At 40.8% G+C, this 26,080-nt stretch overlaps 1 protein-coding gene across 1 annotated transcript in view; it reads left to right on the forward strand.

Moving 5' to 3' along the window:
- xrcc4 (X-ray repair complementing defective repair in Chinese hamster cells 4) overlaps positions 1-26,080 on the forward strand; it is a 543,146-nt gene that overhangs the window by 358,636 nt on the left and 158,430 nt on the right. Inside the window, exon 7 of the mRNA XM_078564644.1 lies at positions 11,271-11,406. Coding sequence (XP_078420770.1) covers positions 11,271-11,406 — 136 coding nt within the window. The remainder of the gene's footprint in view (positions 1-11,270; positions 11,407-26,080) is intronic.

Consider the following 26,080-nt stretch of genomic DNA (forward strand, 5'->3'; position numbering starts at 1 on the left):
CAGAGTATTATTTAAATTGTGATAGATTGGGAAATGTTGATGTATAAAGGAACCTGGGTGTCCTTTTACACCAGTCACTGAAAGCAAGTATGTAGGCGCAGTAAGTAGTTAGGAAGGTAAATGGTATGTTGGCTTTCATTGTGAGAGGACTTGAGTACAGGAGCAAGGATGCCTTACTGCAGCTGTACAGGGCCTTGGTGAGACCACACCTGGAGTATTATAAGCAGTTTTGGTCACCTTACCTAAGAAAGAATATACTTTCCATAGAGGGAGTGCACTGAAGGTTCACCAGACTGATTCCTGGGATGACAGGATTGTCGTGAGGGGAGATTGGGCCAACTATTCACTGGAGTTTAGAAGAATGAGAGGGGATCTCATTGAAACGTATAAAATTCGAACAGGGCTGGACAGACTGGATGTTTCCCTTGGCCGGGGGGGGGCTCTGGAGCATAGGGTCATAGTCTCAAATACTGGGTAGGCCATTTAGGACTGAGATGAGGAGAAATTTCTTCACTCAGTGGGTGATAAACCTGTGAAATTCTGTACCACAGAAGGCTGTGGAGGCCAAGTCCCTGAATATATTTAAGAAGGAAACTGATTTCTAGACAATAAAGGCATCAAGGAGTATGGGGAGAAAGCAGGAGTTTGGCGTTGAGATAGAGGATCAGCCATGATCATATTGATTGGCAGAGCAGGTGCAAATGGCCTACTCCTCCTATTTTCTATGTTTCTATGAACCCACAACCTTGTTAAAAAATTATCACAGCCAGAAAACTGAGAAGTTAAAAACCACTGATTATCTTTCATCTGTAATTTAGTTTTATGGAGAACAAAATACATGATTGGGGCATACACATCAGATTAAAGTAGAAGCTGAAATATCTTAAACTTTTGAAAAAGAAATACTTTTAAAATAATTTTTTATCATGATGAAGAAATTTGACATTGCACAAATATAAAATTTGTTTTTCAGGGCCAGTGATGCTGTTCAACACTAATTATGAACTTAATACACCCTTTAAAAACCTAATTACCCCTCATTCAACAAGGTGTAACTTTTTAAAGGGTTTTTATAGTGAGACAAATGAGATGAAAGGAAAATTCTTGTCAGTTCAGAGATTTCTAATTGATTGCAATCTCGGGGTGCTTCAATAGTGGACTCTGTGGCGAAACATCGAATAATTGACAGCGACTTCTAGACTTTTGAATTTAACTGTCCATGTGGGACGCCAGAAGTTGCTATCAGCTTCAGAAGAGTAATGACAGCAAATGTTCATTGTTTCACTGTCATTACTACTGCAAAATCTAGGCCTTCCATTTTTCAGTTGTCATCAGAGTAGGCACTTTTCCTCAATCTTTGATTAGCTCAGTTGACTGGGCGGCTGGTTTGTGATGGTACCGGCTGAGGTCATCAATGAAGGCCCCCCCTTCTCAACCTCACCTCTCGCCTGAGGTGTGGTGACCCTCAGGTTAAATTCACCACCAGTTGTCTCTCTCTCTCTAATGAGAGAGCAGCTTATGGTCCTCTGGAACTACTGCGACTTTTCATTTAATTTCCTTCCATGCTAACTTATCACAAGCCACAAGTACAAACACTCAACTACTTTTAAACAGAATTCAGGAGGAACAAAAATAATAATTATCTAATTGCATCAATTTGAAAATAGTTTTTGCCTGTAAGTGAAGATTAAATGGAGCTCATTACAATTACAATAGCCATGGCATACAAGGCTATGGGCCTAGTGCTGGAAAATGGGATTAGAATAGTTCGGTACTAGTTTGACCGGCGCAGACTCGATGGGCCGAAGGGCCTTTTTCTGTGCTGTAGACCTCTGTGACTCTAATTGCAAAGCTACGAGTCAAAAATACATGATTTGTTTTGAGATGCAGGTTGTGCCACTGGCATGCTATATAACTGTTTCTGTTCGGAAGGGAACACTCATAAGCCATGTAACCTAGAAGAGTTACCAGCATTAACCATATTAATGTGCAATGGCACTAGAATGCTTCAATGCAAAATAATAAGAAATAAAGAAGCCAATAGACACTCTTCTGATTTAGATAACCTTTTATAATCAGGAGTAAATGGCAGGGTTTGAAACCGGTAGAACTTTTCTGTACTTTGTCCTGTATAATTCTACATTCATGGCAAAATGTAAAGCCCTCCTTATCCATGTTTTACATGCGTATAACTTTTCTGACATTTCCTTTCTCCTGCCACGTTTTTTTCACCAAACCTTTGGCAGAACTTCATTCTGTTATAATATGGAAACAAATATTGATGGGAGAGGAGGAGTTTCCTTTGTGAATTGAGTTCGTCTGGGTACATGACTGGAGACCCTGGGGTAAGAAAGGAAAATTGATGTAGCTCTGGCCTCATTCTGTTAACAGTACAACTTCCTTCACAAGTCACAACATAACCTCACAAAGGGCAAATTGGCTGACGTATCGCAGCTGATCCTATCAAAATTGTTATTAACCCACAGTGGAAGAGAAGAAAGGCATAAGATTGATTACAAAATTAATAAATGGTTTGCAGCTCAATAATTGAGTAAATTATCTGTGGAATCTCAAACCAATCTGCAAATGCAACCCTATACTTAAAACAAAATTCTAAAAAGGATAAAAAAAGAAGTCATTTATGGTTAATTTTCATGGCTGAGTAGAAGTATAATGAACAACTCCTTCCAGACAAGGTGCATCAGTCATCAGGTTCCATCAGTCTGCATGCAGCTCAGGATTAACCCAGAGCTGTGCTAAATTTTTCCAACAGAAGAATTAACATGGAACAATTTGAACAATTCTAACTGCACTTAATTATTCTAATGTGTTAGCAGCTTCGTGACAAGTATGTTTATAATGTTTATGTCAATTCAACCATATTTTGGACCAGCATTCCCTGTTACATCTTTGTTTTAGAATTCATAATTACACATGATAGTTTCTATAAACTGATGTTCTTCCATGGCAGCTTCCTTTATTTACAGACTAATGCCTTTAGTTATAAAGAAATATTGGACCCATTTCTGTGAGATTAACTTCATCATGCCTTATTTTAACAAAACTAAATAACAGTAGTTTCATAGCCAATATAAGCTAGGCGTTGACCAGGGAAAGAACCTAGCTAGGGGTGTCCCTTCATTGTTCTGAAACCGAAACATCTATAACATAAAACCTTTCTAGTCCTTACCGTATGTACTAACTGCTTTTGTGCAGGTACTCTGTAAAGCTGTTTTGGGGTGCGGGGAGAGTCTCGTTACTTTATTACGTGCAGTTGTAATGCAAGTTGATAACAGCAGGATTATACAGTGAACTCCTGTTTTCTAGCAGTTTCTTTCAGCATACTTTTCAGCGTATATTAAATAGTGTGGAGTAGCCAGTTGGTAGAATCCCTACGTCGGTCCAGATGTGCCTCTATTGATCCCCAAGCTGGACTGAAGTTTAAGTCACTATTGAAAGGAACAGTTTTGGGATGCAAATGACATCATCAAAGTGATTGAGCGTGGATCATAAGTCACTGTTATGGCAGGAAACTTTGAAACATTGAGCTAGATTTTTCCGCCAAAATAAAGGTGAGGCTATTTGCTCTCCCCATTATTTATGTGCAAATGGTACAGCAAATTCAGGCAAGGTGCAGGTGCATGGCTATGTACCAATAAAATTTGCCATACAGTTGCGTTGCTCTGTTCTTAGCTTTACAAAAATGGTATCTCACTGTCTGCATCAACTTTGAAATGCATTGAATGTCATTAAGTTCCTGTATTTGCACAGCAGTTACGAAACTAAACTCATCTCAGAAAGTTAAATCTGAAATTTCAGGCATGAGTACCCTTTTAGTGATGTAACAGGGTTAATTACTGCTAGCCATTCTCTCTGGTACTGAAAATGAAGTCAGGAGTCTCATTTCTGTCATTTTTTTTTTACTTTTCCTTTCTGTCTCTTTGTCCCTTAATTAAATCTTTCTTTTTCTTTTTCTTTATTTCTCTTTCTATGCCTGATTTGATATTGATTTCATTCACTTTAATTTATGCTTCCCTCTCAGTCCTTCAATCTGATTGGTTAAGGAGCTACACAATTGCTTACTCAGGTTCCAGACACCCTGTTTTTTCCACTCTCTGTAATGCTGTCAGCTCACATTTCCAGCAACTTTATTGGCAAAAATGTTTTGAGCTGAAGGGCGGGGAGGCATGTCTAATGAACAGCAGGCACCGGTAGAATTCTTGCTAAAGCAGAACCTGGCTCCATATTTTATCAAAACTATATTTAACATGGGCAATGGGTGAAGGCTGTGAATAAAACATCCTCGTTCTAGGCTAAAGTTGCTCACTAGCTTTTGGTCCCAACTGTGAACACAATGTTGAGACCAGAAGGGTATAAAGTACTTAAGCGAAAGTTGAGATGCTGTTTCTCAAACTTTCATTAAGCTTTATTGGAACAGTGTAGGGGGTGACGATCAGAATGGGAGCAGAGTGGCAGGTTAAAATTACAGACAACTGAAAGCTCAGGATCATGCTTGCTGACTGAAAGGTGGCATTCTGCAAAATGGTCAACTGAGCTACAACATAGAGGGAATGAAACGTGAAAAGGAAATCCAGTATACTAATTTGAAAGAAGCACAAGAGATTTTCTGTTTCGTCTGGAAGGAGTGTTAGGGGCCCTGAATGTTGAGAAGGGAGGAGGTAAAGGGACAGGTGCTCCATCTCCTGAGCTTGTACAGGAAGGTGGCTTGGGTTGGGAAGGAGGAGTTGGGGGTGATTGAGGAGTGGAAAGGGTGTTGCAGAGTGAATTGTCCCTTCAGAATGCTGAAAGAGGAGCAGAAGATGTGCTTGGTGGTGGCATTGTGCTGGAGATGGCAAAGAAATGAAATTTGTCTGGACATTGAGTTCAGTAATTTCAGATCATAACCTCTTTTCCCATTGTCATTTTGTTTTCGGATGGCAGTTGTCAATTATGACTCTAATTTCCCACTTACACCTCACCTTGACACATCTTTTGTTTCTTTACTTGTCCTATTACCATCTCTCTTTGCCTTGCACCGTCAGCCCTTTTGTCAGTTAATCTTCCTGCCTTCCACCCTATCACAGACCTTCCTTTTTGTTCTTTCTTCCCATTGTCCTTCCCCGACCTTGATTAAAAATTGTTGCATCTCTAATTACTCCCAGTTCTGCCAGTCACTGGCGTGAAACATTAACCCTTTTTCTCTGTCCACAGGTACTGTCAGACCTGCTGAGTATTTCCAGCATTTTCTGTTTTTATTAATTCTGAATATACTTTTAAGCATTTTGTAATCTTATTGATTTCTAGTCCTTTTTCAGAGTCCTTTAATCTGAATCTTTTGATGAAGGTTCTGCCAGGGTAGAAATGTAAAGAATGGAGCCAGAAAACCAAAACAGCACTGCTGTCTGGTAACTAGTGCTGCATTGTTAAAATCAGCAGATTTGGTCCCCAGTCCATGCTGAAAATGCTGCACTGGTTTGTGGAGTGCAGTGCTGTTTTGGGTGCCACCTTCTCCAACTACCTTTTTGGCAGAAACCGACCTGGTGAATCTGCTTGCAAGACCTGTGGGTATCTGCTGCAGCCAGAATATGGTGAATCAAGCAGTTTATATTTGTTACTGCGGTTCACAACTATGGAATCACGCATTTGCCATTGGCAGCATATTTTAAAACGTTTCTACTGAATGCCCACTGAGGTGATGGTAGAAGCGTCACAAATAGCTCTTAGTGTGGGCTAGGAAAGGGATAAATTAGATGGGGATCACACTGGTCATCATTTTCCACTGGCTGCTGATGGATAAGTGTATGGATACAAGATGAGGAGGAATCCAGGTTTACTGTGATATCCTCTATAGCTAAATAGCCTTTCATTCTTTAGGCTCACACATTCATATTCAGGTGAGATTCAGTTGTGGGGAAGGTAGTGTAGTGGTAATGTTACTAATCTAAAATCCCGAGACCCTGATTAATGGCCTGGGGACATGACTTCAAATTCCTACACGACAGATGATGGAATTTACACTTAATTTATAAATCAGAAATGACCATGAAACTCCCGGATTGTCATAAAAACCCATCTGATTCACTGATGTCCTTTAGGGAAAGAAATCTGACATCCTTATCCGGTCTGCCCTACATGTGACTCCAGACCCACAACAATGTAGTGTCTCTTAAATGTCCTCTGAAATGGCCTAGCAAGCCATTCAGTTGTACCAAACCCGCTACAGAAAAGTTGATAAGGAATTTTTTAAAAACCAGACAAACCACCCAGTGTTGACCTATGCACTGAAAATGACAATGGCACACCCTGCCCAGTTGATCCTACAAAGTCCTCCAACATAGCCATACTTACCAAATCACACCGTACAGTCAATGTCCCAGGCATTTCCATCACCATCCATGGGTATGCCTTGTACCACCTGGAGGGACAGACTCACCAGAGCTGGAAACACAGTGGCATACACTCAGGAGGGAGTTGGCCTGTGAGTCTCAACGTTGACACCAGATCCCATGAAGTCTCATGACATCTGGTCAACCATGGGCAAGGAAACTCCTGCTGATTACCACCTACCACTCTCTAACTGATGAATCAGTACTCCTACATGTTGAACATCACTTGGAGAAGTACTGAAGGTAGGAAGGGCACACAATGTACTCTTGAGTGGGGAACTTCATTGTCAGTCACCAAGAATGGCTCTGTGGCACCACAACTGACCAAGCTGGCTGAGTCCTGAAGGACATATCTGCCAGACTTGGCCTACAGCAGGTGGTGAGGTAGCCAGTTTGAGGGAATGTCTACTTCACCAATCCACCTGTCGCAGGTGCCATGACAGTATTGGTAGCGGTAACCATCACAAAGTCCTTGTGGAGATGAGGTCCTGTCTTCATGCTGAGGGTATCATCCATTGTGTTGTATGGCACTACTGCCATGCTAATTGGGATAGATTCAGAACAGAACTAGCAGCTCTAAACTGAGCACCCATAAGGTGCTGTGGGCCAACAGCAGCAGGAGAGTTGTACTCAACCACAATTCATGTAACCTCATGGCCCAGCATATTCCTCACTCTACCATTACCATCAAGCCAGGGGATCAACTCTAGTTCACTGAGAAGCGTGGGAGAGTATGCCAGGATCAGCACCAGGCATACATAAAAATAAGGTGCCAACCTCATGAAGTTACAACACAGGACAACATGCATGCTAAACAGCAGAAGCAGCATGCGATAGAGCTAAACAATCCCACCACCAATGAATCGGATCAAAGCTTTGCGGTCCTGCCACATCCACTTGTGAATAGTGGTAAACAATTAACCAGAGGAAGCGAATCCACAAACATTCCCATCCTCAATGATGAGGGAGCTGCAATGAAACTCAAAAAAAACTTACTTTAGTTTTAAGTCGGCAGTTGGAGGCTGTAAACTCCAGTTCCCAGCGGGCACAGGACTTCTGCTCATGTGCCGGCCGGGATACAGCTTTTTTACGTAACTCGAGCCTTTCATGCATGCAGATATGCAGTTTGTCCATTTTCACATCTTTAAGCCAGGAACCGGCCCTGTGCACGTGCACAAAGAAAAGGAAGCAAAGAAGTGAAACAGCACGAAACTGCAGGCCAGGTGACCTGGAATTGGAGCGCTTCTCCAGGGAAGGTGTCCCACAGATGGGGACAAGGAGAAGGTCCCAAACAAGAGAGCTTAAAGAAGTCCCAGAAGAAGATCCCAGGCAGGGACAAAGATAGGGACCTGAAAAAGGTCCCAGAAGGCAGTCCCAGGTAGGGTACAAGGACAGAGATCAGAAACAAACCCCGTTAAGTAAACTTGAGAGAAAGGAGCAGAGAAATGGGCTCTGAGTTAAAGAGACAACTGCGGGGAGCAGACTTGAAGTGAAGCTGGCTTGAGTGTAGCCCTGAAGATCCGAGGAGGCAGTCAAAGGTTGGTGACTCCTTATGGTGACTACGCCTTAGCACAGCGGTGTTCTGCTGGGCAGGGCCGAAGATCTAACATTGTGCTTGAAAGGCGAAGTATGCAGAGATCCAGAGGAAAGAAATCTCGGAAGGCGAGATTGAAACCCTGGAGGGCAGTCCTCGTTGAAGCCATTCAAGTGAGAGCAACGTTTAAAGAGAATTCCATGTTTTTCAAATATGGAGATTGAAAATCCTCTTGAAAGAGACAAAGTTTCAGTGAGACTGGTTGGATCACAATGTGACAAACATCTGTGTGGGTTGGTGAGAAATCCATGGAATCTACTTTGGTTGCATCTGCCATTTATTTTTGAGTGTGGGGTGTCTAACCATAGTTCGCTAGTTGGTTCACATGCACTGTATACTTATCCTGAATATTGAAATATAAGACAGATATTGTAAATTGTTTTATATTTCTGAATTTGTATGTGTCTATAATGGTATTGCTGAGGTGAAGGATTCATGTGATTTGAATCATTTTCTTGTGTTGGTATTGAGACCTTTCCAACCTTTTTGCCTGGTGCAATGTAGTTCATTTTTTTTGTTTAATAAATGTTTTAATTTTTCTGTTAGAAATCCAGTAGCAGAGTCCTGTGAATTTGTTCAGTAACTTTCCTCCACAGTTTCAAAAAAAATTTAGGATCTATCAAGCCAGGTTCTCCTCTGGAATCTGACTTGTTCAGTAGTAATATCAACTGGGATCGGACAAAGTCCAGTTCTTCAGTGCAAAACACAAGGCACGCCAGCTGGCGCCATGAAGTTCCATGCCAGCCACTTTCATGCCCCAGCTCTAGGCAAAATCATCCTCAGCTCTTAAGTTCAAATAACTCCTTGTGGGATCAGCAAAAACATAAAAGCTATAGCACAGAAACAGGTCAGTAAGCCCATCCAGTCTGTATTGTTATTACCTTACACATGAGAAAATAGCTCTAATGACATTTACTCATTGGGTGAGAAACTAATCTCATGGCACATTTCTTTGTTCTATTACCTCGCTCCTGTTCTTAGTTCATGCTGAGTTGCTTGAAGTCATTATTGTTGCAACATTGCATCAGTAATGTTCTTCGTATGGTGTACTCCTTTTTGAGCACTCTCCGATGTTCTCCTGTGCCAAGCAGAACGTCACTACTCCAAAGGTCCATAGTAAGGAGTCACCAACCTGTGGTTGTCTCCTCAATCTATTTGCTTCTCGCAAGTCCACTTTGCTTTAAGTCTTATTCCTGTAGCACTTTAATTTGGAGCCCTTACCTCTGCTCCTCACTCTTAACTTCACTTAATGGGACCTGTTTCAGATTCCTGTTCTTGTCCCTTGACGACTGTCTTCCAGGGACCTCTTTCTGTTCATTTTTAAATAAAATTAAATGGGAAACATTACCCTATTTAAATGCAACACAAAGCTGTATAACTCATAGGCTATTTTCGCTTGTGTTATCCTCCCAGCTGATGTTACTACTGGACAAGTCAGATCCCAGCGTGGAACCTGGCTTGATAGATCCTAACTTTTATTCTTTGTTTAGAAAAGTGGAGGGTGGCTACTGAACAGAGTCACAAAGGCTGCTGATGAACTTTTAACAGCAGAATAAAACATTTATTAAATAAGAAAAGCTGAACTATATTACACTACTTCTTTACTCTAACTATACCTTTACAGATATATACAAATTCGTAAAGATAACATAAGTTACAAAATCTATCTTATACTCTAATGTTCACAGTAAGTGTACTGTCCATGTAAACTAATAGGCGAACTGCATTCAGACACCACATTCCAAAAGCAAGTTTTTATGGATTTCTCATCAACCCACCCCCGCCCCCCCCACCCCACCACCAGACGCTTGTTGCACTGGGAGCCAACTGGTCTCACTGAAACTCTGTCTTTCTCAGGAAGGTTTCCAATCTCCACACTCGAAGAAGTCGCTTTGGAATTCTTTCCCAAACGACACTTTCTCTCGACGTCGTCAACAAGGATCCACCTCCAGGGTTTCAACCTTTCTTTCAAAGGTACTCATCCCGTGGATATCTACGTGCATTCAAGCTGCACCTTCGACGCACACTCTCCGATGTTCTCCTGTGCCAAGCAGAACGTCACTACTCCAAAGGTCCATAGTAAGGAGTCACCAACCTGTGGTTGTCTCCTCAATCTATTTGCTTCTCGCAAGTCCACTTTGCTTTAAGTCTTATTCCTGTAGCACTTTAATTTGGAGCCCTTACCTCTGCTCCTCACTCTTAACTTCACTTAATGGGACCTGTTTCAGATTCCTGTTCTTGTCCCTTGACGACTGTCTTCCAGGGACCTCTTTCTGTCCCACTCCCTGATTGTTTGCAGACAGAAAGAACATGTACACCTACATTGCCTATTTCAGCTAAACAAAATAAGTGACAGCCATTCATTGACTCATTTCTCAAGGCAATGCCTTGACCAATAAGGGTCAAACTGCCTGGTTTAAATTACAAACAATGCTTGGCAGTTAACCATTGCTGGTGCATTCTCCATGGCAATGCCTCTACCAATCAGAGTCCACTTGCCAACCAATCAGCACTCTCTTCACATATACTATAAGTTGTTGTTTTCCCCTTATATTGCTATTCTTGTGAAGCGTCCTGATGAGTGCAAGACAAAAAGCTTTGACATGTCTCCTTTTTCAGCAATAAATATCAGATAATTTCGTCAGAAGATAATTCTGGAAATTTCAATGTCACAAATATTTTGACCTTAACTATAAACAACGAAAACTACAAGATAAATTAAAGTTATGAAGTAACTTTTGCCCTACTTCGTTAACGTACAGAATTGCCACACAGAAGTGCAAGCTTTCAAAATTAATTAAACCATGGTGAAGGAGAGATCAGAAATGCTTAGTGCAGGTTCTGAAAGAGGGTTTAAATAGGAGAGCAAGGTAGAAGTGCATACATTTTTTGATGTGTTCTTAAGTTCTTACATTAGTTATTTATCTATTCATCCTATGTGGTATCTTCAATTTAAGGGAGGCTTTTGGGAGACTTTTTTAAAAATATAGGAACGTATTTTTAATTCATTTCAGATGTTTCCATGTTGATACTATCAAGAATATGCCAGTAACCCCACTCCTTACCTTAATGTGATTCAGCCAGGTGGTATATACTTTAATGCATGACAACTCTGCTTCTCTCTTCACTGATGCTGACAGGCCTGCTGAGTATATCCAGCATTTTCTGTTTTTATTATGGTCTGTATGTTAAATTTGTCTTTCTAGGTTTGAGCTCAGTAGTTCAGACCATTTGACTTGCAGCTGACAAAAATGTACGTATTCGTTATGGTTGTTTCCCTTCCTTCTTAGTTCCACCCCAGAGCGATCCCATTGGCAGTAGCCTACATGATGTGGTTGACATAGCACCAAGTCGAAAGCGACGGCATCGACTTCCACAGCAAAAGAATAAAGAGGCAGAGGCCCCAAAAGCTTCTTCAGAAAAGAGGTAAGAATTTTCTGAGATGAGGTGTTTTTTACATATGAACTGAGGGTTTGGAATTAAGCTATGAACCATAAACACGAGAATGCTTTAACATCTTCATGAAAAGAATTGGACAATCCTGTCATGCAAACACACTGAGCATTTCTTGATTAACATCTCACAGTATCATTTCATGGCTGAAATGTTATACAATCTTTTTGGTGTTTAAACAAGTTGCATGGATGAGTTAGAACCGAAAGTGAGTTAATTGCTTATGTGGATTAATGTTGTACAGCAGTGATGGATGAACTTATTCAAAATGGCGTGGCTTAAACTAATTAACAGTTTTCTATGAAGCAATTGTGTTCCTTCAGAATTTTCACAGCAAGAATTAGCATCTCTCTTGTATTCACTGGCTTCTTTTCTGTTTGCAATCTGTTTGGAGATGTATGTGAATCTAGCATGGAACATTTGGACATTGTTGTAACTTGTTTTTATGTTGAACCCGAAGGCATACAGTTTGCTTTAGCTTAGTATGTGTCAACTATATCGTTATTCCACTTATATATAACATTTCAGAATTAGAAATAAACCCTGTGAAATCTAATCTGAAGGATAAAAAGGAAGAAAAAATATTTTTGTAACAACAAAATGATTGCTTGTGCTTTAGGAGTTTATCATATTGAGATTGGTAGTCTCTAAAGAGTTTAATAGAGCTCAGTATTCAGGAGAGGGAGTGTGTTATTTAACATTTCTACTTAGCTAAGTTTATTTGCCATATCAGTGAAGGAAGAACCCTTCACTTTCATTTTGTGAGATATACAGTTCTTGGTTAATTGTCTCTGCTTCCAGTTAGATCATTAAATATTGACACTGTGGTTTTTTTTGGTTCAAAATGAAAATGTTGGTGGTAAATTGGCCCATTCTAAATCCGTACACTACTTCAAACACTGACTCTAATCGCCATTCAACTCAGCTAGGAAAGGGGTTTCACTGGCAGATTGTTACATTAAGAGTAAGTACATTTAGCTTGTTCCAGTTTGGAACAAGTGGGTAGTTACCAGTAAATGTTCTTAACTCAAATGGCTCCAAAGATAATTGGATACCAGTTTCTTAGGATATATTTTAGCTCTAGAGAAAATTGCAGTTACATGATTTTGTCTTGAGTAGAGTGACCTGCACCTCATTTCAGTACGTAGATCAAAATCCTCTGACAGCCTATAAAAATGGTCCTAAATTTTTGTTGGAGTTCTCCCAAACTTCTAAAATAACTTTGGGGAAAATTGGAGGAATCCTCAGAAAAATGGCAAACAGTTAAAAATGGTGTTTGTGCAAGAATTTGTCTTTGGGATTCTACTGAAGTTACAAAAGCAGAGTGGGACAAATGTAAAGTGGCCTACGTATTTAACACTTTTGCAAGTTCCATCAGGGCCACGTGGCTCCAGAACTCATTACAACCTGAAGCAGTTTGTGCCCACCTGGTCAACATTCAGGTTTGGATTGATGAAGTCAATACTTGTGCCACACAGTGTCAGGCAATGACCATCTTCGTAAGAGAAAGTCTAAAATCACCCCTTGATGTTCAATGGCATTACCGTTGCTGAAACCCTCACTATCAACACCCTGGCGGTTACTATTGACCATAAACTTAACTGGACCAACCATATAAATGCTGCAGCTACAAAAGCAGGCCAGAGGCTGGGAATTCTGAAGCAAGTAACTCACCTCCCACTCTCCATCATCTACAAGGCGCAAGTCAAGAGTGTGATGGATACTCCTCACTTGCATGGATGAGTGCAGCTCCAACAATACTCCCAGAAACTCACCACCATTCAGGACAAAGCATCCTGCTTGATCAGCATCCTGTTTACCACTTAAACAAACACTTCCTTCACTACCAACACACAGTGGCAGCAGTGTGTACTTTCTACAAGATGCATTGCAGCAACTCATCAAGGCTCCTGCAACAGCACCTTCCAAACTGTCAACCTCTACTACCTCAAAGAACAAGAGCAGCAGACCCATGAGAACCTCACCACCTGCAAGATCCCCTTCTAAGTCGCCTTCCATCCTCGCAGAACTATACCACCATTCCTTCAATGTTGCTAGGTCAATATCCTGGAACTCCCTTCCAGCTGCACTGTGGATGTTCCTGAGCAACAAGGACTGCAGTGGTTCAAGGAGATGGCTCACCAACACCTTCTCAAGGACAATTAGGGATGGGCAATAAATGCTGGCCTAGCCAACAATGCTCACATCCCATGAACATACAAAAATGTCAACAAGAATTGATTTCTCGAATGCACTCCTTGCCCAGCTCTTGTTAAAATTTTCAGTTAATTTGTGTGTCATCTCACAATCACCCATTGTCCCTGTTCTTGCCACATATCTTGCTGCTTCCCAAATAAGTCAACTTCAAGATTATTGTCCTCATCTTTAAATGCCTCCATATTTTTACTTCACCCAATCTCATTGATCTCCTTCAGCCCTACATCCCTGTTCTCTAAAACCAGACTAGTGCTTTTGCCACTCCCTCCTGTTTACCATCCAAGGCTGGCTTTTCAACCTCTACACCTTAACCCTTAGAATTCTCTTCAGAAGTTATATTGCTACTCCACTGCCTGTCTTCAGAATCCCACTAAAAGCTCATACCTTGTACTTTGGTCTCCCTCTTCATTTTCCCATCTAATTTATTCATTACTGTGAGGAGTGCTAAATGAATGCAAGATTTTACTTTTGATCCACCTGAACCATGATGAGTCCAATATACTTCAGCCCCATTTTAACTTTTCAAATCTTAGAACATTACATCAAACTGTAAATAACAACAACTTGCATTTTTTGCATGATTTTAATTCATAATAACCAAACATTTCAAGTAAACAACTTCAAATTAAGAGTAGGTTGTACACCACACCTGATCTCCAGGAATAGACAAATTCTGGATAATAGATGGAAGTAATGGTGCATTCCCAGAATTGCCATCTTGTTGGGGAAAAACGTATGCATTAAAAAGATTAGGAAGTGAAAGTGTAAAAGTAATTGACATAAATTGTTTGGTCTGCAATTTCCACATTAACAAAATTTTGCAGAATAATGCAAAACTTTGGTGTATAACTTGGCATAATTTGGCGTTGTAATTTGGACTGTAGATACAAAACTGATTTGCACACCGGTATCTTGGTATGAATCAGCAAACATTTGTGATATGATTATATGGAGAACATTTTGTACTGGAGTCACTTTACTTGGAACATATTTTATAGAAGGAGTGCCAACTTAAATTGCACTTCATTTCAGGTTTGTTCTGCTTTCCTTAATTTTGCTCTGTATTTAATTAGCCTTGGCATTGCAGACCCTTTCTCTAGTTTTTAAATGAGCAGATCTTTGAATCTTTTACTTTGAATGATAATTATAGCTGTCAGTAAGAATTAATAAGTTACTTTCAAGAACACAGGTCGACTTGCTGTTGCCTTTCCCCTTCTCTCAACAATGTTCTGCAGTGCTTGGCCACAGTTTGTGCATTATCAGGTCTTTCCTCCAGATAAATTGATTTTTTCAGTGCTGTTAAAGATGATCAATAATTTAAATACTGCATGTTAGCTATTTCACACTCAATTGGGTCAAATGTGCATCTCTTCCAGGTAACCGAACCCTTCTCAATATCTTTTCTACACTTTATTAATGGCGTGCACCATTCACATGCTGCTATTTTTCCAGCAAATTTTGAGCAAATTGGACTGATTCTTGCTGAGGTTGGGCACCTTGTGGCGCACATAGTTACTGAGACACTTTTCCTGCTGCCTTCAGATCAAAATTGTTTTGCATTGTAATTGGATTTATAAGTTGGTCATGGCATGGGCAATGTGGCACCTGGTACCTTGGGGAACAGCAAGACCAATAGTCTATCTGCTTAACTAATGAGCTTTAAGGATTGCGAAAGAAACAGGGGAGCAATGGAGAAGGAGGCAGCAAGGGATGCCTGCTTGCCCCAAGAATCCAATACTACAATGTGCAATGGTGAGGGATTTTTATGCAGATGCTAAGGCATCTTTGTTGAAAACGTTTGTATTGTACTTTAACTTGCAAGTAGCACAAAGGTCGCCATACATGTTACCCTATAGTGGGCTCACCACAGCCATTCTTTGGACTTCCAGAAAATTTAAATGACTCCAGGCCCTGGAATCCATCTTTGTGTTGTTTTGAGCTCCTGCTGTTCAGTACTTCTTCTGGTACAATGGCTGAGTGCAACATCGCGAAAGATTCTCTCTTGCCTGAAAGAATGGAGTAAACTGGACCAATAATTCAGGTCCATACTGGTGGTTGCCTGCTCACTTCTAACTCAGAAGGTTGCAAATTTAAACTAACTCCAGCATATAGCCATGGCTGGCACTTCAATGCAGAACTGAGGGAGTGCTAATTTGCCTGAGATCCGAACTCTCAGATGAGATGTTGAGCTGAAGTCCCATCTGCTTTCTTGGGTGAACGTATAGGTTGTGTGACATTATTTGAAGAAAAGCAGAAGCTTCCTCCTGGTATCCCGGCCAATATTTATCCTTGAACCAACAGCAATTTAATTTGTTATTTCTTGCTGTTGTGGGACTACGAACAAATTGATGCATTTCCTTACATCACAACAGTGAACATATTTCAAAACTAATTAATTGATTATGAAGCACTTTGGGATGGCCTGACATTGTGAAAGGTGCTCTGTTAATGCAAGTTGTTTCTCCTTTGTGCTTTGAGGTTGTGCAGCATATGAGAAAGTTCGACAAAGTACTTGAACATCATTTATGCAACGTTAAAGAAGGAGTCATTAAGATTTTGTCAGCTCTGACTTTTTTTTGTTTATTCATTCATGGGATGTGGGCTTTGCTGGCTGGGCCAGCATTTCTTGCCCATCCCTAGTTGCCCTTGAGAAAGTAGTGGTGAGCTGCCTTCTTGAAGTGCTGTAGTCTGTGTGGTATAGGTAGACCCATAGTACTGTTAGAAAGGGAGTTCCAGGATTTTGACCCAGTGACAGTGAAGGAACAGTGATATATTTCCAAGTCAGGATGGTGAGTGATTTGGAGGGGAACTTCCAGGTGGTGGTGTTCCCATCTATCTGCTGCCCTTGCCCCTCTAGATGGTAGTGGTCATGTATTTGGAAGGTCTGTCTAAGGAGCCTTGGTGAATTCCTACAGTGCAACTTGTAGATAGTACACACTGCTGCTACTGTGCGTCAGTGGTGGAGGGAGTGAATGTTTGTGGATTTGGTGCCAGTCAAGTGCACAGTTAACCTGATGTCACACAAAATGTTGTAAATATTTCAAAATGGTCAGGATTAAATCTGGGTGGCATAACCAAGCATGTCTACATAGAATTAAATGCAGTGCTCTGAGCTTCTCATGTCAGCCTTTTGCTAACCTAATGAGTTTCTACTGGAGGCGCTAGCATTGAGGGCCTCAAGGATACAAGTATCCTTGTGGATACAGCAGTTGGACTGCCTTCTTCACACCAGATTTAGAGGATCTTGCGACGGCACCACTGGTGATACCTCTTCAATAATTTGAGGTGCCTCCAAAGCATGTGGGAGCATGGGGATCAATGCTGTCCGATAAACCATGACCTTAGTCTTTGGTTTGAGATCACGGTCCTCAAATACTCTTTTCCTCAGTCGGTCGAAGGCTGAGCTGGCACATTGGAGACAATGATGAATTTCATCAAGAGGAGGCTCCCAAGATACGGAAAATGGTCCACATTTTCAAGGATCTCGCCATTGATCTTAATCAATGGGGGGAGATGTTTTGCTTTGAGAGCTGGTTAGAAGAGCACAAAAACCAGCTCCGCTGGGTGGGACACATCATTTGCATGCCTGACACTGTTCTACTTGAAACTGGGTTGCAGCAGGAGACTCTGAGTTGGACAGCGGAAATGTTTTAAGTTTGTCCTCGAAGCATCCCTGAAAAGGTCAAACATAACCAGCGACTCATGGGAGATCCTGTCTTCTGACTGAGCAAAATAGAGAAGACTCAATCAAGAAGGCATTGAACACATTGAGAGTTTTTGTTTGGAATGTGTAGAGGCAAAGTCAAACGGAACGCACAAACCTCCAAGCAACTCATCTACCCAGCCCTTCAAGCACCACCTGCTGGACTTAGCAGCCATCACAGAACCATTGAACCAGAGTGGAAGCAAGTTATCCTCAACCTTAAGGGACTGCCTAACAAGAAGAAGTTAGCAGTTGAAGAGACAATGAAACAAAATTAAATAAGTTTCTTTGTTCTGTGTTTGCAATGAAAAGCTGCACAAACTCTCACACCTTCTGTTAAAACTGAGGGCATAAGCTAAAGTCAGTAATGTCACCACACAATAATTTTTTTTTTTGCTTTTGATTTATTCTTTTATGGGTTGTGGGTATCAATGGCAAGGCCAGCATTTTTAGCCCATCCCTAATTGCCCTTGAACTGAGTGGCTTGCTGACCATTTCAGAGCACAGTTAAGAGTCATCACATTGCTAGGGATTTGGAGTCACATGTCGGCCAGACCAGGTAAGGATAGCAGATTCCTTCCCTAAAGCACATAAGTGAACCAGATGGATTTTTATGACAGAAAATGCTAGTTACCATGGTCACCACTACTGAGAAAAGCTTTGAATTCCAGATTTATTAATTGAATTTAAATTCCACCAACTACCATGGTGGGACTTGAACCCATGTCCCGAGAGCACTAGCCTGGGCCTCTGGATTCCTAGTTCAGTGACAGATACTGACAGATACACTATGCCACCATCTCACCTTAAGTTGGGTACAACACTTCTTATGACTTGTTTTAAGAAGTTACCCTCAAATGACTTTTTAGCATTTAATGTGAGCAGAAAAGCAGATGTTAATGTGCCCGCTAAAGAACTCTGCTGTCTTTTCAGCTGAAGGGAAAATCACTCACCACTTCAACTACACAGAGGTCACTCACTTATGTGAGGGATTCTGCAGGCAGTTTGCTTTCTGCTTTCACAGGATAAGCTCATTGGTTACATCAGCTGGAAATATAACAGAAGTATGTTGCCCCAGTTGATACACTGTTGAGATCACTGTCTCAAATGTCATCCAGCAGAAACGCTACAGACTGTTAGATGATGAAAACGTGTTTGAGGTTTCCTGTAGCTTTATTGAATTTAACTTCAGGATGTAATAATCTTTCTAGCCAAAAAAAAATAACGTCCACTCTCAATCTCAAAGTTTCCAATGCCTGCTTAGTCCACTTTACCATCTTTGGGTCACTTTCATTTAGTATTTGAACAACACATTCTAATTCCTTGACTAGGCTCACTAATTACAGCATTGAACACAGCAATAAATTAAGCATATCATTAATGTTCATAAACAATTCTAAACTGAACAATGGTACCAATTAAATATGAAGAAATCTGCAAATTAAAATTAAAAACATTAATTTTCATTAATGGCACATGAATGATCAAAGTATTGGCCTTCACCAGCACCTATTTCTAATCATAAATGTAATCATAATGCCAAATGTAGTTTAGTTGGTAGCATTCTCACTGCTGAGTCATAAGCTTCCAGGTCCAAATCCCATCCCAGAACCTGAGCACAAAAAACAAGGCTGAAGTACTGAGGTGCCATCTTTTGGATGAGAGATTGAGCCAAGGCAGTGGTCTGCTCTCTCAGGTGTACATAAAAGATCCCATGGCACAATTTCGAAGTGCAGGATTGTTACCGTGGTATTCTGACCAATATTTATCCCTCAATCAACAACCATTAGCAAATTGCTATTTGTGGGAGTTTGCTGTACTCAATTTTGCTACCATGTTTCCTACATTACAACAGCAACTACACTTCTAAAAGTGAATTGGCTGGGAAGCACTTGGAGATATCAGGTGATTGTGAAAGGTGCTATATAATTGCAAGAGTTTCTTTTAGATTTGTTTTGTACTTTTTACAATTCCAGACCAATCAGAAGATCAGTAGTTTTCTTGAATAGGACCGTATGAAGGTCAGATTTTTTTTGCAAAATTATCCTGAATATTAGATAACCAAATGTTTGCCTTTAAATAACTATGAACATAGGATTTGGAGAAGGCCATTCAGCCCCTTGAGCCTGTTCTGCTATTCAGTTGATTGTGGCTGGCTGATCTGCACCTTGATTGGTTTCATAACCTATAACTATGTGCATTCCTGCTGTTTCTGCTTGCACCCAAGCAGAAGTGAACATTTTCTTCAGATTTCCACAAGGCGTTGGATGGAGCAGTGCTGAGTATCAAGATACTTTATCTTGAGCAGGAGAAAGAGCTATTACGATTGAATAGTACATACTTTGAGATAATCACAGACAAACATTCACAAAGGGCATGACAAAGTCTGTGTCTTAATTATTCCTGTATCCTAATGGATGAAGTGCTGAACAGCCTACAAGAAAATAGGATTTGTTTATTGTTACAATTGGGATGGGAGGAGTGCGCGAATTATCAAGCCCCACTACTCCGCAGGCTGTACCATTAATTTAAATGTTTGATTTCCTCACTAAAAGGCTAATTGTGCACCTATACCTCTAGTACCCTGAAGAAAAGGGACTCTGACCAGGATTCTTCCAAAAACTCAATGATTAATTTATGTTTAAAACAAAACTTCTTTTAACAAGCTGCAAGTACTGGTTAACACACAATTGTAAATCGGGAAGTATAACTATTTATCTCTTCCTAAAGAATTCATCCAGCGCACAAACACACGGACAAACAAAAGACAAACAAATAGTCTCTCTGCAGAGATGGACTTTGGAGGATGGACGTTATAAAATAAAGGATAAAGTCCACAGGGTCTCGACGCTGTTGGCCTGGAGTGTTCTCATGTGAAGACGGGCCACTGGTCCCAGTTGACGTCTGGAAGTTCTCACCAACTGTCCAGCTTTGCAGCTCCAAATGCAGACCAGTTACACTCAGATGAGAGTTCTCTGGCTACAGGTTGATAGCCACACACAATTCAGGCAAGGTAGAGAGAGGGAGCCTTCCTTTCTCAGCTTGTTCTCCAACAAGACTGACTTCAAAACAAGCAGGTTCACAACTTAAGTTTTTTCCCTCGCTCCCATGCGACTGCCTTTTTTGTCTCCCAGCTTTTCGTTAAGTGAAATGTTTTGCAGTTCAAACATAAACAAACCCTTCTCAAGTACCATATAGGTCAGGTGATTTCTTGGTCGAGGCCTGCTTGCTGGCAGTTCCAAGGTGAATTTATGACCTTTTAAAAAAAAGTCCCAGGTTAGCATCCAGATGACTAGATCATGCCAGATCCTTCCATTCTGTAAAAGAAAAATATAAATATCTTGAGAGATATGATTCTAACATTATAAAATTAAGGAAAAAATAATATTTATAACTTTCAGTAAATTCAAGAATGCTCAAAATAAGGAGATGGAAAATGGTCTGTTTAGTGACCATAGCAAAGTGAAGAACATAAGGTATGTTTCTTTTTACATTTATTTCTTTGTCTTTTATCTGGAGAAAGTGGTTGGATGAGTGATATACTCCCAGATGTCCACTAAAGGAGCCCTGTGCTAATCACTAAGCTGGTATGCATGAGTTTCCAAACCAGCTAATGCTTCATTTGAGGTTACTGTGCATTTGATTGCTGTTCTTTCCTCAGAACCAAATTTTAAATAGATTGTTAAATAATTTTATCTATTTGATCTGCAGTGCAAACAGCATACTGTTGTGATCCCAGCTATGAGAATACTGGATCTTATTAGGATCTGACTTGATATACCATCAGGAAGTAAGGAAATAAGCAGGAGGACTCCAAGATTAAATTGAAACACCAAAAACATTTTTACGATACAACCTTGAACAAAACAAACACCAGAAATAATGATTAAAGAGATACACTGAGCAAATAAGACAATGATCCTAAACCATATGAACTTCTACCTTAAACTCAATCCAACAGATTTAGCCCCAGCTTAACCTTTTTACTATGGTTTCTCTCTGAAGGGCTTTTAAACATACTCATAATCTGGGAGGCAGTTCCTTTTTCTTTGAGTCTGGCTGCATAGATCAATTATCTAGAACTCCCCCTTTTCCTCTCTAAACACAGAGGACTGAGTTCTCTGGTTAAATACAACAGATTGGGTGCCTGCGGCCTCGAGGTCAGTTTTTCTTGCATTACTTTTTCCCTAAAAAAACAAACCCCACCAGCTTTCCTTTTAGCTCCACACTCAGCAATTTTCCCCATAGCAACCTCGGGGCTTTCTTGCTTCTAAAAGCCTCTCAGCTGTCAAAAGTTCAAGCATGGTTGGTAAACACACAGGCATACTAAACCAAACCAAAAGCAAACAACCCCCAATTCACCTTAAACTTAAACCAAAACTCTACATTCTTAACCCTTAATGTAACCGACAATAGAGATAGTTATAATTCTGTTGAAGGGACATATGGACTCGAAACGTCGACTCTTTTCTTCTCCACCGATGCTGCCAGACCTGCTGAGTTTTTCCAGGTAATTCTGTTTTTGTTTTATAGTTATAACAATACTTGTCTCAAAACTTTGCAACATAAAATCAAAATTTTATTCCAAAGCAGTACTTTTAAATATGATTTATTGAGGATGTTGAAACACAGATGTTTAGGCTCATATCTATGCGTTGCATAGTCATGATCCATTATTGCATTGTTCATTGGACTGCAATATTTCAAATCACCTATAAATGTTAAACAAAAATACCTGGAAAAACTCAGCAGGTCAGACCTGCTGAGTTTTTCCAGGTATTTTTGTTTTTGTTTTGGATTTCCAGCATCTGCAGTTTTTTGCTTTTATATAAATGTTAAGTAGTTCTCTCCAGTAAAGTTCTATTGTGCTTTTGCATTGGCCTACCAAAGGTCCACTGGGACATCAGCAAGGAAGTAGCCTCAACAGCATTGCAGTTGTGCAAAAGCCATTTTTCTCACATCACAAAATGAATTGGAGAGATTATTTTTTTAAAAGAACCAGGAAGAATACTTTGAGCAAATAATTTTTTTCTCTGGTAATACTCCAGGTTACATTTTTGTTGATTTAAACGACCAAACGCAGCAGCATATAGAAAGTCTGTAAAAGACACAAAGCTGCAGGGTAGTTAGTCACAAAGCTGCTCTTCTTGATGTGTTTAGCCTCTGTTTCTACCCACTTCAGTTCCATTGCTGCTGCTGCTCTTCCTGTCCACTCACCTGAATCCTAAAGACAGTGCTGCCTCTCTGCTGACCCATGTTCTAATCCTCTGCCTAGCTCTGTCCTTCTGATAACTGACATTTGATACACACAATTATTGCAACTACTACTTTGCATTTCTGTGGTGCTGCTCACATAGAAAAATGTCTGCCAGCAATTTACAGAGTGCAAGAGAAGAACTTACAAGCTGTTAAAAAAGCTAGTACTGGGGGTGAGGGAATGTAGGTGTTGTGGGGAAGGGCTTAAAGCTTGGTTTGCAGAGTTAGCTTTTCAGGAAGCTTTTAAAGGAAGTGACAGTGATAGAAAGGCATAGTGGTTTTGGAAAAGAATTATAATGAGGAGGGTGGTCCTGAAAGATCAGCCTCTAGTAGGCAGAGCAGGAAACAAGAAGCAATCCAGAATCAGAGGATCTGCTGTTCTGGCCAAAGACATGCCTGGAAAAGATCATTAAGATAAAGTGGTGCGAGACCCTGAAAGAATTTGAAACCCAGGACCTTGAAATCAGATAAGTAAGAGTACTCAATTAACTTATGTTGGGAAATGTCTACATTCTGCCAGAGCAGAATGAGTCAGTGATCCTCAGAAAGGATAAGGGTGATGGATGTCCAGGACTTGTGTAAGAGGGGACACAGGCCATAGAACTTCGGATTAACCAGCTGATGAAGGGTAAGAGAGTGAGAGGAGTGTTCACAAAATCAATTTTTGAAATTCTAAAGGCATAGGTTGGAGTTTGATAATAACAGAAGAGAGTTGGAGTTAATTGTAACATATGAGATGGAAAAATTAATTCTTGATAACTAAAGGGATTTGGGGTAAGAGGGGCAGTTTAAAGTCAAGCAAGACTGTCAGATTTTGCGCATCTTGCACAGCTGGACTTGGAACTGCAGTTGTTGAGGATGATTGAGCTAGAACAAGATACATGTAGATGCCAACTAGTTTGAATATAGGAATAAAAGAGGCTAATATGCCAGTCAAGCCTGGTCCTCAATTGCATTAGCCATGGTAGTTCTATAACTCTGATTTAGAAACATAGAAACTAGGAGCAGGAGTAGGCAATTCAGCCCTTCGAGCCTGTTCCGCCATTCATTATGATCATGGCTGATCATCCACCTCAATAGTCTGCTCCCGCTTTCTCCCCATACCCTTTGGTCCCTTTCGCCCCAAGAGCTATGTCTAACTCCTTCTTGAAAACATACAATGTTTTGGTCTCAACTACTTTCTCTGGTAATGAATTCCACAGGCTCACCACTCTCTGGGTGAAGAAATTTCTCCTCTTCTCAATCCTAAATGGTCTACCCCATATCCTCAGACTGTGACCCCTGATTCTGGACTCCCCCACCATTGGGACCATCCTTCCTGCATCTACCCTGTCTAGTCCTGTTATAATTTTATAGGTTTCTATGAGATCCCCCCTCATTCTTCTGAACTCTAGCAAATATAATCCTAATCGACTCAATCTCTCCTCATATGTCAGTCCCGCCATCCCAGGAATCAGTCGGGAAACCTTCGCTGCACTTCCTCTATAGCAAGTACTTCCTTCCTCAGATAAGGAGACCAAAACTGCAAACAATATTCCAGGTGTGGTCTCACCAAGGCCCTGTACAATTGCAGCAAGACATCCTTGTTCCTGTACTCGAATCCTCTGGCTATGAAGGCCAACATACCATTTGCCTTCTTTACCGCCTGGTGCACCTGCATGCTTACCTTCAGCGACTGGTGTACAAGGACACCCAGGTCTCGTTGCACATTCCCCTCTCACAATTTATAGCCATTCAGATAATAATCTGCCGCCTTGTTTTTGCTACCAAAGTGGATAACCTCACATTTATCCACATTATACTGCATCTGCCATGCATTTGCCCACTCACTCAGCTTGTCCAAATCACACTGAAGCATCTCTGCATCCTCCTCACAGCTCACCCTCCCACCCAGCTTTGTGTCATCTGCAAATTTGGAGATATTACATTTAATTCCCTCATCTAAGTCATTAATATATATATTGTGAATAACTGGGGTCCCAGCACCCAACCCTGCGGTACCCCACTAGTCACTGCCTGCCGTTCGGAAATAGACCCGTTTATTCCTACTCTTTGTTTCCTGTCTGCCAGCCAGTTTTCTATCCATCTCAATACACTACCCCCAATCCCATGCGCTTTAATTTTACACGCCAACCTCTTATGTGGGACTTTGTCGAAAGCCTTCTGAAAGTCCAAGTAAACCACATCCACTGGCTCCCCCTCATCAACTCTACTAGTTACATCCTCAAAAAATTCCAGTAGATTTGTCAAGCATGATTTCCCTTTCGTAAATCCATGCTGACTCTGTCTGATTCTGCCACTGTTTTCCATGTGCTCAGCTATTAAATCTTTTATAATGGGCTCTAGAATTTTCCCCACTACTGATGTCAGGGTGACTGGTCTATAATTCCCTGTTTTCTCTCTGCCTCCCTTTTTAAATAGTGGGGTTACATTAGCTACCCTCCAATCTGTAGGAATTGTTCCAGAGTCTATAGAATCTCGGAAGATGACCACCAATGCATCCACTAATTCTAGGGCCACTTCCTTAAGTACTCTGGGATGTAGATTATCAGGCCCTGGGGACTTATCGGCCTTCAATCCCATCACTTTCTCCAACGCCATTTCCCTACTAATACTGATTTCTTTCAGTTCCTCCCTCTCACTGAACCCTGTGTTCCTCAACATTTCTGGTATGTTATTTGTGTCCTCCTTTGCGAAGACAGAACCAAAGTATGTATTTAGTTGGTCAGCCATTTCTTTGTTCCCCATTATAAATTCCCCTGTTTCTGACTGTAAGGGACCTACATTTGTTTTCACCAAACTTTTTCTCTTCACATACCTATAGAAACTTTTTTAGTCAGTTTTTATGTTCCCTGAAAGCTTACTCTAATACTCTATTTTTCCCTTCTTAATCAATCCCTTGGTCCTCCTTTGCTGAATTCTAAACTGCTGCCAATCCTCAGGTCTGTTGTTTTTTCTGGCCAATTTGTATGCCTCTTCCTTGCATCTAATACTATCTCTAATTTTCCTTGTAAGCCATGGTTTGGCCACCTTTCCTATTTTACTTTTGCGCCAGACAGGAATAAATAATTGTTGCAGTTCACCCATGCTCTTTGAATGTTTGCCATTGCCTATCCACCATCATCCCTTTAAGAAACATTTTCCAATCCATCATAGCCAACTCGCACCTCATACCATCGTAGTTTCCTTTATTAAGATTCAGGACCCAAGTCTCAGAATCAACGACGCCATTCTCCAACTTGATGAAGAATTCTACCATATTATGGTCGCTCATCCCCAAGGGGCCTCGCACAACTAGATTGCCAATTATTCCTTTCTCATTACACAACACCCAGTCGACGATGGCCTGTTCTCTCGTTGGTTCCTCAATTTATTGGTCCAGAAAAGCATCCAATATACACTCCAGGAATTCCTCCTCTACGATATTGTTACTAATTTAATTTGCCCAAACTATATGCATATTAAAGTCAC

Source organism: Cetorhinus maximus, chromosome 2 (genome assembly GCF_964194155.1).
Source record: "Cetorhinus maximus chromosome 2, sCetMax3.hap1.1, whole genome shotgun sequence".
In the NCBI taxonomy this organism is placed as follows: domain Eukaryota; kingdom Metazoa; phylum Chordata; class Chondrichthyes; order Lamniformes; family Cetorhinidae; genus Cetorhinus; species Cetorhinus maximus.